We start from the raw sequence: 14,815 nt of genomic DNA, 5'->3' as shown, positions 1-14,815 counted from the left end.
TTCCAAGTAATTTCTTCAGTCTCAGCTGATTGCAGGTTTCCCCAACCTTATAAACAGTACGTAATGGCTGAAACTAGTACCACTGAACAATGGACTTTGAGGTCAGTTTCATGATCATGAATATGTAAATTACCATTGAACAATGAAAGGTTGGGCAAACCTGCCGTCAGCTGAGACTGAAGAAGTCACTTGAATGAGTGGCAAAAACTTTCTCCCTCTGAAAACGTTACGTCCAGATAAAAAGAATCAATTTGGGGGGGATTTCCTTACCTGGATGTTTGAGCATGCATCAATGCATGTTGAAATGTTTTTAAATATTTTCTTGGTTACTCATACTAATTTAATTTGTTGTAACTGCCCTTGAGTGTCAACAGAAGGTGTATTGGAGACAATTAGTGGTCTGAGACAGAAATGAGAGGTTCAAACCATTCTCGTATGATATATCGAGTGCTGCAAAATATCTTTCTTACCACTACCCGCAGCATCTTCCTGATACCATCACTGCCACCATCTCTAACAGCTGCTTTAATCTCAATAGGAAAAAGTCCTTCCTTCATGGGGATAATGGTAAATGTTACAGCCCGTGTTGTTTCCTTCCCGACGGTGACCTCCTGACGATACTTGCCGCGCTTATGAGCTGCACTGCACAAGTTGGTTTCTTCTTTCAGATCCACACGCACCTTGAAATGGGTAAAGATGGCCAGTAGATGTTTTTTAAAAGCCACGACGAAAAACCATTGCAACAATGCAGATACTGAATTGAATATGGGATCACTGAATAATTCCATGACTGTGAAAGTCCCATATGATAACATATAGTTGGCCCACCACCATCATTCAAATTTTAAGTGTAGAGATTAAAAGATGCTGGTTGACTTGTTTTAATAATCTTCATTCCATTAGGAGAGATTTTGCAGAAACCTACCAGCTACCCTTGACACTAAATCATATTTTTTAAACATCAGTTTCATCAGTCCTCCTCTTGGCATCTTGGCATGGTATTTCCAGCAGTTCTAACTAATTCTACACATTGGGGTTTATTAGCACAGACTCACTCTGACAGGGTGGTTTTCATAGTTGTGGAGGATTGCTTTAATTTCCAGCTGCTCTCCACGGACTGCAGAGTATGGCAGTCTGAGATCAATGAAGAATTTCTTCTTTACTAAGATCTCTAAATCATCATTCACACAGATACCTTAAAATGAGAGACAAATAAACATAAAACACAAGCAAAAGAAAGAGTGAGACATTTGTGAGTGGAAATATATAATATAATTTATGTTAAATCTAAAAAAAAACAACATGAGTTGTACTTCTTCACTTTAGCCAACAACTGTAACAACTTCAGCCAACTGAATACTTCGACTTATCAGTTTTATGTTGTGAGTTGTGAGCTGTGCGTGATACACTTGACACCAAACCAAATTTGTTCATCTTTCTTTGGCCAAATGTACATATTGTATAAAAATGTTCACATATAGTTTCAGCTTTCTGTTGAACTGATAGATCGATATATATATTTTTTAAAAGCTAAGGTTGGTGTAACAATTTCGAGACAGGAAATGTACATATAAAAAATAAAATTTGTGCACAGAAACAATTCTCACCATGAGTCCTTGACATACTAATGCCAGTAAAGTGCCAGGCTGTAATTGAGTCAGGTAAAGGTATATTATTTTTCTCAAATGTTGTACGGCTGAAATAGAAAAGTCCCATCAGTTTCAGTGGCAAAAAAATTCCTTAGAGAAGTGGAATGAGTTTTTGTGCATTGCTTTTTTATTGGCTGTACTTACCAGTTTCTGCTGTTTTGAGTGCAATTTGGTAGTGTGAAGTTAATCCAAAGCCAGCTTTCGGGGAAGCTCGTCCGAACTGAGATGTCATAGCTGTCTATGTATTCATCACCCCACTCACCTAAAAGATGTGATCAAAAAGTACTGTTACACTTTTTATATGATGAGAATGAGTTTTTAAAAACTAGCATACAACTAAATATATAAACTAATATATGTGGTCTACCCAAAAAGAGTTTTCCCATCCCCAGTCCCCATCTCTTACTGCGAGCCAGTTTGAGGGCTTCCTCTTTCCTGTCAACATGCACTTTTTCCATCTCCTTGCAGCAGTGAAGGAAAGCTTCTGCACAGCCTGAACCACCCACAATATAGTCGCGTCGCCTCTCACAAGTGTATGGAACAGGAACATCCTGCATGCCATCTAAACAGCACTCAATTTGTTCTTTGTCCTGATATTTAGATACTGAAAAAAAGGAAACCACAGAGAAAAACCTTTAGATTACAGAGTTTAAAGTTTATTAAGAATGATCATGTACAACGGGACAGTGACATTTTTGTCTGTAAATATTTTAACATGACAATTTAACAAATAAAGTGACTGTGACAGTGGTTTGTGGTTTTATTTCTCAGTTCACAAAAGGAGACTTTGAGTAATGGTGAAAAGCTTGAATGTGCTTTGCTTGATGGAAAAGTGTGGTGGAGTGTACAGTCAGTGCTAAGTTTATGTAGAGTGTGTGCAAATGGGTGAATATTGTCTGATTATTTATTTTCTGTCTGATATTTCATTTTTGTTATAATCACTGGTCACAGTTATCATGAGACTCTTACTAGTTAAACCAGTATAAACTTGTTTAAAGAATTTTTTTTCACAAGACAAATGCTTGATGTAGATATGCAGGAGTGAACCAGAGCAAAGTCAAGAAACAATAGCTCTCACAGATAGATGATGCCACAAATGCATGAAGTCTAGTCAAGTCAAATTTATTTATATAGCACATTTAAAAAACAACAACTGTTGACCAAGGTGCTATACATTTAAGATAAGCAAAAGAGATAAAAACATAGGAAGACATGACAAAAGTTAAGAAAATAAGAAGATTTGAGTAGGAACTACTATCTGTTTATCAAACATTAGATTACTGTCAAAAATCACTCCTAGGTTCCTCGCAAATAGTTTTTTATACATTTCTAAGGGGCCAAAGTAGTAATCGTCACAGGAACAAAACACATTGACCTCTGTTTTCTGAAACTGTGTAACTGTTTTTTCCCCTTGTTTTTCTTCTAATAACTGTGCACTTTCTTTTTACCTGCCAACTGTCTGTGAACTTTGCATTCAAATATAAACCACCATGACACTTTCCTGCATGGGGTCAATCAGCACAAAGGTTCTCATCACAACAACATGCTTCTAGGAAGTGGTTTCAGCAAAGCAGCAAGCTTAAAGAAACTAGTAAAGTAAGTGGGATAGACAGTTCATTCTGTCAAAGACAGAATAGAAATAGCAATGTCTATCTTTGGTAGTTTAGGATACTCACTCAAGCTGGTTCTGAGGTTAATCAAAGTGGTAGATCGTTTCCTTCTGCTGGTGGCAGGACACTTCAAATCTGAGTTTTGAAAACAGAAAAAAGCACTCCCTTTTGCAATCCTAAGACATCAGTTACAGTTTAAAACACATTCAAAACATAGTTGCTCGAAATGGCTTAATTTCACTTTCATATAACACTACTTGCAACTGATTATGGGATATCTATTAGGGAAGAAATTTAACAAACTGACTTGTTACAGCAGTGGCAAATTCAGTGAGCTCTTTTAATGCACCCGTTCTTTCATAAATGTTTGATAAGGCAGACTGCATGGCTAGAGACTGAAAACACCCGAATTCCAAAAATAAGAGATTATATCATATTCTTTATTTTCTCCTAATAGTTTATGTTAGAAGCCACTAAAACACAGAAGTAGGAACTTAAAGGTTATAGTTAACGCTTTAAGGCAATCAAATTATTCTTTCTAAGTTGATTTTGAAAGTAAGCCTTTACTTTTTGGGAGATTAATGTTTCGAGAAGAAGGTATATTTCTACAGTAGTAAATGAACAAATTTTTACAAGGCAGGGAGCACCAACAGAAGCTAACTATGTTATGTCCCTTCATTCTACTGTTTCTATATAGTCATTTTTTTAGTATGAGCTACAAGCAAGAGAAAATAAAGAGGTAGTGGACTAGCATGGCCAGCAGCAACCTAAAAAGGACTGTTATTGGTTTCCTTGTTTTATACAAGGACATTTACCATTTATAGGAGAAAATGAAATCAGTTTGTGTGGCTCTCAGTTAGTCACTGTTACATTACTTTGACAAAGTCAGTGTGATGAGTAAAGTAGGGTAACCTGTTCTATGTGGTGTTCCTGAAGTAGTGCTGGCCACAAACAACAGTCCAGCATCATAGAAAACATTCATGCTGTCCTTTCCTCCACCCGGTGTGCAGCCTGTGTCATACGTCGCTATTATTTCCCAAATCTGCGCAGAGTGGAAGCAAATCAAATGAACCATGCGAGTCTTAGATAGTAAAAGTAGACGTAATAAGTTAGGGTTAGGAATTTATTTTATGAAACTACCATTTCCATAGACAACATCGGCAACATAAAAAAATGCATGTCTCTAAACTTTGAACCAATAAAACATTTTATAAAAAACTAGAAAGTTGATTCTGTTTATCTCGACCTCGCATTTTCAGTAGGAGAAATGTTTTGTCACTCATCCAAATGACTTTTCCAGTATCAGCTGACTGCAGCTTTCCCCAACCTTATACAGAGTACATTTGCATAATGACTGAAACTAGCACCACTGGCGAGCAATGAATTGTGAGGTCAGTTTTGTGATTACTAATATGCAAATTGTTGCGACCATTATCAACAACCACTGATCAAAGACCATTGATCAATGACCATGAGTACCATTCACAGAGAGTTGGGGAATGGCTGCAATCACAACAAAGATTAACCCCTAGGCCCTCTACTCGATTCAGAGATGGCCTTCTCTTTTTCACGTACTATGGCCTCCTTGATTTCCTGTTCAAACCAGTGTTCCTCCCTGTCCAGGATGTGTACATCCTCATCACTGAAAGACTGGCCACGGGCCCGTAGGTGTGAACACAGAAGAACTTACTCGGCTACGCACTCTATTTACATCTACAGTAAAGTGGCCATTCTTTCAGTGATTAAGATGTACACATCCTGGACGGGGAGGAATGCTGGATTAAGCAGGGACTCAAGGTGGCTATTTACATGAAAAGACCATCTCTGAATTGAAGAAGGGTACATCTTTCACCATCTTACAATGCTGTGATTGCAGCCATTCCCCAACTCTCTGTGAATGGCACTTGAACGGCCATTGATCAGTGGCTTTTTATCAGTGGTTTTTGACCAATGGCCGTGAGAATTTGCTTATTAATAATCAAGAAATTGACCTCAAAACCCATTGTTCGCCAGTGGTGCTAGTTTCAGTCATTATGCAAATATGCTCTTTATAAGGTTGGGGAAACCTGGAGTCAGCTAAGACTGGAAAAGTCACTTGGATAAACGCAATGTCCAGATGAACAGTCAGCTTTTTGGAGTTGTTAAAAGACATTGCCTTTTTCTGGGTGAGGCGGTGTTTGTTGTTTATGACGTAGACGCCTTTGTCAACTGCCACTAATCCCACTGTGGCTCCTGGATCTCCTGTGACCTTCAGATCAAACTTCCCGCGAGGCTCATAGTTATTACGTTCCTTTTCTTCCAGCTTCAGCTAAAGGAAAAGGAAATAGGAAGAGTAGATGTTTTGCCTGGGTGTCTTTTTTAACTTAGTTATTGTTATAATACAATGAATAGCTTAACTGTGTGTCAGTGTTGTGTCTCACATCTCCTACGCAGGAGTGCTGTATATCCACCTGAACGGAGTCTGATACCACTTCAGTATTTACATGGTAGTACGCTATGATGCGGAATGATGGCAACATCTCTTTGGTAATGGGAACAATGTGAGAACTCTGAATTTGACCTTGTGCCCGGAATCTGGAATGTTTTACCAGCTGACCTCTGCTCAGGATCTGAAGACAAATTTATACAATTTACTTATCCAGCCTGTTACATAAGCTGCTGTAAGTAATTACAACCCAGTCTTTCATATTTTCAAACACATACAGACAGGTGTAAAAGGTCTCTTACCAGATATGTGATATCATATTCTTCCTTCCTGTTAAGGTTTAGGCTGAATTTGAGGTTTTGTCCTAATTTCACCTCAGCTGTTTCCAGTCCTGCAACAACAACTTTTTACAATCAGTACTAGACACTTTGTTGGCTCTCAGAGCTATAGAGAGGATTATCAGCACAATTTCTGCTGACTATCTTCTGATGTCATTTTACGAAATTCCTCACCAATATGAATGTAATTTGTGCTTGTGTGAGGGGTAACTGTCATGTTAGCAGATCTTTGCCTCTCTGGTGAAATGTTCTCAACAGCAGTCCTTGCCTGTAATTAAAGGCATACAATAGATTATACACAACTAATATAAAAATAATACAATGATAAACAAACAATACAATGACACTAATTTTGTACTAGATTAAAAGTATTTAGCCTATTTTTAGCTAACCTACAGTTGAGCTGACATACAAACTACTGGCTATTTCCAACCACGTAAGAAAAGTTATATAACATTTTTAAAGCTGTGTTCTTTCTGACATACAGTGAAATAAACAGACTGATGAGTGCATAGTTGGCAATAACTTGGCAATCAACAACATTGCAAAACATCAAATTGACAATTAAACATACAGTAATAATGATGTTTTTACTGTTTGCCACTGTATTGATGCTTAGCTTTGCCATGCCATTGTCTGCAGTGTCCTGTTTCATTTCACCAGGATTCACCACAACAGGAATATTTTTTGCTGGAGTGTTATCAGGGTTCAAAACTTCAATCTGCCATTACAACGAAGAAAAACAAAGAGCAGCATAGTTTATTTGATATTAAGCACATTAGTTTCTGAAAACAATATAACAAAAGCATAAAAAAATAAAAAAACAACAATAACAGAAAAAAAATATTTTCATCTCAACTAAACACGTTCAGTAAAATATTATACATCACATACACATCATGTGTATATTTAATTTTATAATGTTGTTTTGCTCATGAAACATTGAAATTAACACTTTAAACTCATTGAAGCCCTATTGCAAAAAAAACCCCACCATATTTTGTAAATTGTAAATAAAAACTGTCAAGGACAGTTATGGCTGAAGAAGGAACCAATTTCTATGACTATCAAGACAGGGAGTAAATTCAAAAACAATGTCAATTTGGTGTAAAAAAATACAAACTAATCCAACTCTTCTAGGAAAACACACAACAAGGAGGGACACAGCCATAAGGGAAAATGTAACGCAGGACAACGAGGGACTGATACAATAAATACCCACCAGAAAACAGGGTGAGACAAAACAGGTGTGAGGACAGCAGAAACTAATCCTAGATGAGATAAGGTATTTAGAAATAGCAACTATTGTTTATTTTTTGAGTTCGATGTTTCCGATGTTTCAGACAGTTATAAGCACATCTGCCTAATCACAGCTAGTGGTGACAAACTCAAAGCCTTCATTACACATTTGATTGTTGTCGTGTCACAGAACAGTCTCAGTTTCTTTTTTAAATCAGGACCAGCTCATCATCACTTGATGTCAGCTTTTTTTCACAGTGTGCACAGATTGCATATTTTCACTGTACGTATTTGTGGCATTTATTTATTGGAACCAACCCTAATTTTTCGTATCCAATTAAATAGATCTGACTAATGAGATCACTGCATTTGGCAACAAGCATGCTCATAGCTTAAATCGCAGTACTTAATATACAGTGAAATTGGGGATTGTTTTGTTTTTTTGCAATTTATTATTAGAGTTATTAGAATTTCAAATTAATATGGCACCACGGACTTCGTTCTCTCTTGCTCAGAGACAGGCCACTCCTAGGTAGTATACACTTTTATTGCATGTGGTAAAAACAGAATGTTAATGTGATTGGTCAAGAAGTTGGAGGAAAGCCTTTAGACCCCATGGTCACCTCACATTTCATCTCCCGGACATCTCCCTATAAGGAGATGACCCTTTTGCAGGCAACACTCCCATTACTGTGGCAACTATCTCTTGTCCTCTGGTCAGGCCTGCAGAGTTAGAGAAGGGGGAGGAGTGTATTCCATTTCCTAACACCTGGTTTATGTTAGGATTTAGTTTTCAGTTGGTGCAAGGTCTAGACTGCAGATAGGCACCTGAGCACTTGGACTTTCTACCTCAAAGCCATAATGTTGTAGTAGTTGTAATATATAGTTTACTATTGGTTTGCTTAAATATCGAAGGCCTTCACTGAAAAAGACATCACCTGGAGGGGAACATATTGCTCTAAAACCTTTCTAGACCTTCCCACACTGATGATGCCTTTCCAGTTGTGCTAACTGCAAATTCCAAAAGCAGTAATGCACCCACATACCATCAGAAATGCAGATGCTTCTGAACGAATAATAAGGCAAATGGTCACTCTTCTCTTTAGTCTGGAGAGCTTAAAATTAGATTAGATTAGATTAATTTAGATTAATTAAAAACTTGAAACAGAAATGTTTTCCACTTTGCATCAATCCAGTTTAACTGAGCTTCGGCCTGGAGAAGACAAGGTTGTTTCTGGATCATTTCCAAATGTCTTCTTCTTTACATGATAGAGCTTTAACTTGCATTTGAGGAATTTTACATTGAAAAATGATTTTGACACAGTCCCACAATTTTGAACCTCTGCCCATCTTTTGAGGAAATGTTTCTTTTTAATACCACTTACTTTTCCAGCCTTTTGTTGTCCCCGTCCTAAGTTTTTTGAGACATTATCAAGAATCGCTGTGTGGCAGGCAGGAGATTGGACCCAAAATGCAGGACTCACAACACACGGAATGAACTCAAAATGCAGCTTTATTTGCTGACTCAAGGAAATGATACAAAACTAAACTAGATTGGGAAAATCTAAACTAATCTTCACAGAGAGGGACACAAGGGAACACACAGCATGAGGGAGGATGTGACACAAGACTGAGGTAGATGCAGACTGTTAGGTTTTGTATTGTTGATTGTCATTTATGCTTAGAAATATCTACTTATATATGCTTAGAGGTGTATAATTAATTGTGTAGTGATAGGATGTGTGATCTTTAGCAGGCTGCAAAGGCTTGGTGTGCATTCCAGAGTGTTCTGGAATCCACACCTACATCCTGGGAGCATGGGAAGAGGTCGTACCTTGTTTTATTGTTGTATGGTAGAATAAACGTGGCTATATCTGTTTTAGGCTAAGTGCTTTTGTTTAGATGGACTGCTGGACTTTCCAGACCAGTAGGTTTAGGGAAGTCATTTATGGGGTCATACTCTGACCCCACCCCACACACACACACACACACACACACACACACACACACACACACACACACACAGTATTCTTTGTTCACATGTATACCTATGGAAGATGTTATATGTTAATGACCCTATGCATATTCATGTAACCACAATAAAAGGAGTGCTATGGGGAACCTGGCTGAGAGTCTGACGGAGGTCAAGTGGTGGAACAACACTTGGCTCCAGGCAGGTCTCCCTCATGCATGAGTAACATGAAGAACTTTGCCTACTTCGTGTCTTGCTTTGCTGTATAATTATATTGTCTTCAACGTTCCAGCGAATAGGTTTAAGCTACAAACCTATCACTGACCTTCACAATAAAACAGGAAACATGATGTGGGAGTGAAGGAGAGGCAGACAAGGACAGACATGACGCGCTGGGGAAACATGGAAAACATAACCGAATAAAACATGAAGGGAAACATGGCACAAGAACTCACACCACAATATAAACACAGACACATAGGGAGACACAGAGGGCAGAGACACAAAGGGGAATCCAATAAACTAAACTGAACAACCTAGGAACCTAAGAATATATATTGAACTAACAAAATACAAAAACAGAAGAAAACTAAGAACGCTTGGTCAACATAACTCAGGACCATGACAGACATATTGCTGCCATCAAATTCAAGTCATTGAGCTATGTTCAATTTTATTGAGCAGTAATATATTCAAAGATATTGACATTTGTTGTTTTTCAAAATCAATGACTTAAAGAGTAATTATAAATTAGCAGCTTACTGTTACGTCAAACGGCATTCCTGGTTTGAAATATTTGGGTGTTTTCTTGAAGTTGATGGTGTAGGGTGATTTGACAATTTGGATGCCTCTCAGCTCTGCTTCCACCATCTCACTACCTGTTTGGGAACGTACACAATCATAGATTTTAAATATGAGTTCAAATTTACCATCCTTCTAACCCTTCTGCCACAAAGGACTTTAACTCACTTTGGCCCATTTGGCCCTACGTAAGTCTGGTTAAAGAGCCAGTTGCAATACATGGTTCATGGATATTCAATACAAACAATATTCTATTGTTTGTATTCCTCCCCTCCTCCTCCCCCCCACCCCAAAAAAACCCCCAAACAAACCAAAAAACAGAACATAAATTAGACTAATAATAGGCTAATTAGGCTAATTTATCTATACTAGTATTTGAGTCTTGGGGAACACAAAGTTCAAATGATGTGCAAACAAACAAACTAATTCATATTTTAGGCCCCCGACTTATAAGTTAAATAGTGTCTTTTTCTTACCACTCTCTGTCAACACACTGACAGCAGCAAATATAAAGTTTCCTTCCAAATCATTGATGTTTGGAAAAGTCTGTGCAATGTGTTCCTTTTTCAGTGTAACGGTTCCTTCTCCTTCATTGATCTGCCATGGCATAACACAAAAATGGGTCATTCAGTAGGAACCTTTTTTTTTATTCTCATTTCACAAAGAGAAAAGGCTTTTATGGAATTATTTTTAAAGATTTCAAAGTTAGGGTCAAATAACAACTGGACAATAATACAATGTGTCAAAATTGTTGGGTTTTTTTTTTTTGGGGGGGGGGGCACTAAATATTTCTCATGCAATTTCTAGTGCAAGTCTTTGTCTTATTTTAGGAAACTGGGCAATGATTGAAATCACAAAAGATAAAAATAAAACACACAGAGACTTGTCAAATAGGCAGTTATTCATTATTGTTATTATTTATTATTAAAAGAATGAATGTTTACTCACCTCCACTCTTTGAAGAGAACTTGGAATGCCGTTTTTTGTATTACCAACTATAACTCCAAACACCACAAAGGCTGTGCCAACCACCTTTTTACCAAATAGATATCTAAAATCACAAATAAACCATTAACTTGCAATCAAGAAACAACAACTCAAACATGTTATTTCCATGATTTTATAAATTAAACTGTGTCCACAAATCAAAAGCCTTCATATACGTCGCTTCGATGTTGATGGTGAGCTCATCACTGTCCACATAGAAAAAGGGGACGGATGTCAGTTTAACCTCAAAACTGGGAAGCACTGCAAAATAATACTCATTAAGTGTCCAGTGAAGCGAAAAGGGAAATTTTTGTTGGCTATTTTTAAACAAACTCACCATATTCTTTCACTTCAAATTCTGCCTCAAAGGTTTGCTTTAAGTTGGTGTTAAATCTTGACACCACCTTCCACGTTCCTGTACTACATATACAAACAGACACACATAGATGTACATAAAGAACACATAGTTCAGTGTTGATGTGTTTATAAGATACATAAATTTGAGATCCCTCTCAGTGTGGAGCATTAGGGAAAAATTACCTTACAATTTCAGGGAGGAAATAACTTCCATAGTAGATTCCTGACACTACAAGGACAAGCTTTGATTCTAAAATAATTCCATCAGGGTTCTAGAAATAAGAAAATTAAACCTAAAATTAGGAGAGAGCATCAATAAAACACTCAATATATTTTATAATTTTTAACATTTCTACAGCTTCCTAAAAACAGGTAATTTGTAATTATTAACTATATGGTTTATCTAAAAGTTTCAGTTTATGTTTTCATGGCAACTTGTATTACAGCATAAGTGTTGGAGAAATCTTTATGTTTTCTATGTTTTAGTGACATTATTGGAGATCATTATTTTGTAAATGTTTTATACTCTCAGTGATAGATTTTGTAATGATGTAGTTAAATGAAAGATAACAATACCACAATATCAACAACAACAGAAGTATCAGTTCCCGGTTGATAGTTCTTGTCTGCGGGCTCCATATTTGGCCTCATTGCAAAAATCCTGTAAAGGACTGTGACAGAGACACAAATAGAGAAACACTTTGTTTAATTACTGTGTTTATTTCAGATTCCCCTGTCAACTAGTTAGCACATGACATCTAACAAGAAGAAACACTAATTCTACAACCATGGAACCATCAATAAATGGATGATAGGCATTAAACCGAGAAACTGACAACTCTGCTGCTGCCTGCTGTGATTTTAAAAAAAATAAAATTATACAATAGCTATTAATGATCTACTTCCAACCCAAGAAATAGAAATGTAAACAACGAATGTCGGACCCGACCACATTTCAACACTCGTTAACTTTATTTCGGTTGCTGTTCACAACAATACTCAGCTGCAGCTTTGCAGTTGCCAGCCACACACACCAACAACAACAACTCAGTCGAGGCGTGATGAGCCGATGCAGTGATGGTGTGTCAGCCTCCTTGCAGTGACGCCACATATCACGCCCCGCCACAAGGAAAAGATGTATTCTTGATGTATCTAATGAAAATTAAATCAACTCTCTGACAAGCTTCATCTCCCATGATCTGAACTACATAAACTGCTAAAAGGTTAAAGTTCTGTCCAGTGATGATGACCATATCATTTTGTGTTGGTGTTAGTTTGTGTATCTCATCAGTAATGGAGTAAAGGACTCACCGGTGGTACTGGGAGTATAGATAGTCTTGTCAGTCTGGATGAAGATGTACCCATATTGAAGGGAGATTAACACAATCTTCTCCAGTGTTTGGGTACCAAACTCTCCTTGTAGGTGAACATACTGTTTTATATTGGGATCATTGCTGAAGTGCTCAGCAGGGATCTGGGGAAAGAGAGACAGTGTGAAGGGAAAAGCTAGAGATATAATATTCCTTTAAAAAAAACTTGTGAATCAAGATATCTGTGTCATGAGAGAGAGAGAGAGAGAGAGAGAGAGAGAGAGAGAGAGAGAGAGAGAGAGAGAGAGAGAGAGAGAGAGAGAGAGAGAGAAAGAAAGAAAGAAAGAAAGAAAGAAAGAAAGAAAGAAAGAAAGAAAGAAAGAAAGAAAGAAAGAAAGAAAGAAAGAAAGAAAGAACATCTGTCAGGAAAAATCCAGGTTGAAAAGCACAAAAATTGGAAAAGCTGGGATACAATTTCTGGAAGAGTGAAAACTGTTGAGAAAAAGGTGACAGATGTACATAAAGAAAACTGGGGCTGGGCTGATAATCGAGACATTTGGTGAGCAGAAGAGCTAATGCACAGCTGACAAACATTTCCCAGAGATCTTTCAATGTAATATTTTTGATGCCATAATTATTGCTAAATTGTCAGTACTAATAATAATAGATCTAGTGCAGCAGGAATTCCATATCTTAATTTGGGAAACTTCTCTTTTCGTTAAATTTAAATAACACTGTAACAGATTTCACTGTAATATAAATGAGTTCACATTATGTGACTTTATTGGATCCTCTAATAATACTAATACTGATTAGTTAAAAATCTCATGTTTTAACTTTCTTGATCATCTTTACATACGCTTATAATTTATAACAAATGAACCAAGGCTCATGGGTCTAAGATTGGCACCAGCGATTAAGACCAAAAGCTCATAAGTAAAACATTTACAGAAGTCATGAACCAAGTAACATGTGGAACTATTTTTTTTTCATATTATTTTCTAATTCTATTTACAATAATTTTGTACCCCCAGGAGTTGACAATTGCTGTTCATTAGAAAGAATACGGGTTTTCTCTCTCTTTTTTTAAATTTTAGTATTTTAGGCTCCCTGGTTAGTTAAGTACAATATAAAATTATTTTAGAAAACATATTGCATTACATTGTTGTTAAACACAGTGTTGGGACTAACGCGTTATTAAGTAACGCGTTACAGTAACTACGTTATTATTGTGGTAACGAGCACGGTAACTAGTTATTATGCCAAAATCAGGAACGCGTTAGTCGTTACTGGGATTTAGATAGGGTCGTTACTCGTTACTTTGTGTGGTGGCTATCGCGGAGCTTCCACAGATTCTGTAACATTAGCAAGTGGTGGAGGCAGCAGGTGGATGAGGGAAAGGGGACGCAGAAGGAAAAGAGACCCGAGGCGGCCGCCGGTCCAAGTGTGAACTGAACTTCAGGTAAGAAGTTATGACCTGCAGTCTCTCTGGGTCAGATATAAACCAAGTTTAGGTGGAGTTTATTTTCGTTATTCTGTATTTTTCCGTACTGCGTACTAGCTAGCATGACAGAGTTTCTATACAGCTGGGTGGGTGCTATGAAGTTAATGATGTTGAACTTTATTTTGTTCATAAGTTATTAGAGTTGCCAACCGTCCCGTCTGGTGTTCAGAGAAAATATTACGCGTTTCTTATTGAGGTGAAAAGGAACAATTTGTCCCGTAATTCAGCTACAATGAAAAAGACACAAAGCTGGAGTTATTCTGTGTCTTTGCTGCACAGCTGCCTCTTCTTCTTTCATTCTCTCCCCTCTCTCTCCTGTTTCTACTTCAATCATGAAAACTGATCAATGATCAGCTGATCGGCTCTCTTGTTTGTTTATCGCCCACTTTGCGCCAGAAAGAGGAAACCAGCCGATGTCGCGCTAAACAACAGCAGCACGTTTAAGCTTGAGCAGCCGTTGTTAGAATTTATTTAATATTAATTTCTAGTATCAGCTGATGTTTGCTGGAGCCACAGCTGCAAAAAAGCTGCTGGTCATAATATCGGTTTGGTTATCTGGTGAGAGGGAAACATGAAGATGAAACCAGGAGATGTCCTTACTGAATCATCAGAGCTGAACAGGT

At 37.4% G+C, this 14,815-nt stretch overlaps 2 protein-coding genes across 2 annotated transcripts in view; both read right to left on the bottom strand.

The window, feature by feature from the left end:
* Positions 1 to 14,815, bottom strand: part of LOC146516488 (complement C3-like) — a 68,154-nt gene that overhangs the window by 4,595 nt on the left and 48,744 nt on the right. The window lies entirely within an intron of this gene.
* Positions 1 to 14,815, bottom strand: part of LOC146516491 (complement C3-like) — a 33,937-nt gene that overhangs the window by 16,116 nt on the left and 3,006 nt on the right. Inside the window, exons 3-22 of the mRNA XM_085163682.1 lie at positions 12,690 to 12,852; positions 11,955 to 12,049; positions 11,562 to 11,650; positions 11,359 to 11,441; positions 11,198 to 11,282; positions 10,983 to 11,085; positions 10,511 to 10,631; positions 9,996 to 10,111; positions 6,597 to 6,743; positions 6,197 to 6,290; positions 5,987 to 6,075; positions 5,680 to 5,868; positions 5,415 to 5,567; positions 4,172 to 4,301; positions 3,326 to 3,394; positions 2,056 to 2,253; positions 1,794 to 1,911; positions 1,608 to 1,696; positions 1,056 to 1,195; positions 471 to 680 (exon numbers count right to left, since the gene is read on the bottom strand). Of these exons, the coding sequence (XP_085019808.1) occupies positions 471 to 680; positions 1,056 to 1,195; positions 1,608 to 1,696; positions 1,794 to 1,911; positions 2,056 to 2,253; positions 3,326 to 3,394; positions 4,172 to 4,301; positions 5,415 to 5,567; positions 5,680 to 5,868; positions 5,987 to 6,075; positions 6,197 to 6,290; positions 6,597 to 6,743; positions 9,996 to 10,111; positions 10,511 to 10,631; positions 10,983 to 11,085; positions 11,198 to 11,282; positions 11,359 to 11,441; positions 11,562 to 11,650; positions 11,955 to 12,049; positions 12,690 to 12,852 (2,481 nt within the window). The remainder of the gene's footprint in view (positions 1 to 470; positions 681 to 1,055; positions 1,196 to 1,607; positions 1,697 to 1,793; positions 1,912 to 2,055; positions 2,254 to 3,325; positions 3,395 to 4,171; positions 4,302 to 5,414; positions 5,568 to 5,679; positions 5,869 to 5,986; positions 6,076 to 6,196; positions 6,291 to 6,596; positions 6,744 to 9,995; positions 10,112 to 10,510; positions 10,632 to 10,982; positions 11,086 to 11,197; positions 11,283 to 11,358; positions 11,442 to 11,561; positions 11,651 to 11,954; positions 12,050 to 12,689; positions 12,853 to 14,815) is intronic.

This window comes from Neolamprologus multifasciatus, chromosome 6 (genome assembly GCF_963576455.1).
Source record: "Neolamprologus multifasciatus chromosome 6, fNeoMul1.2, whole genome shotgun sequence".
In the NCBI taxonomy this organism is placed as follows: domain Eukaryota; kingdom Metazoa; phylum Chordata; class Actinopteri; order Cichliformes; family Cichlidae; genus Neolamprologus; species Neolamprologus multifasciatus.
Note: the sequence above shows the minus strand (reverse complement) of the source record. Positions and strands in the feature narration are given on the sequence as shown.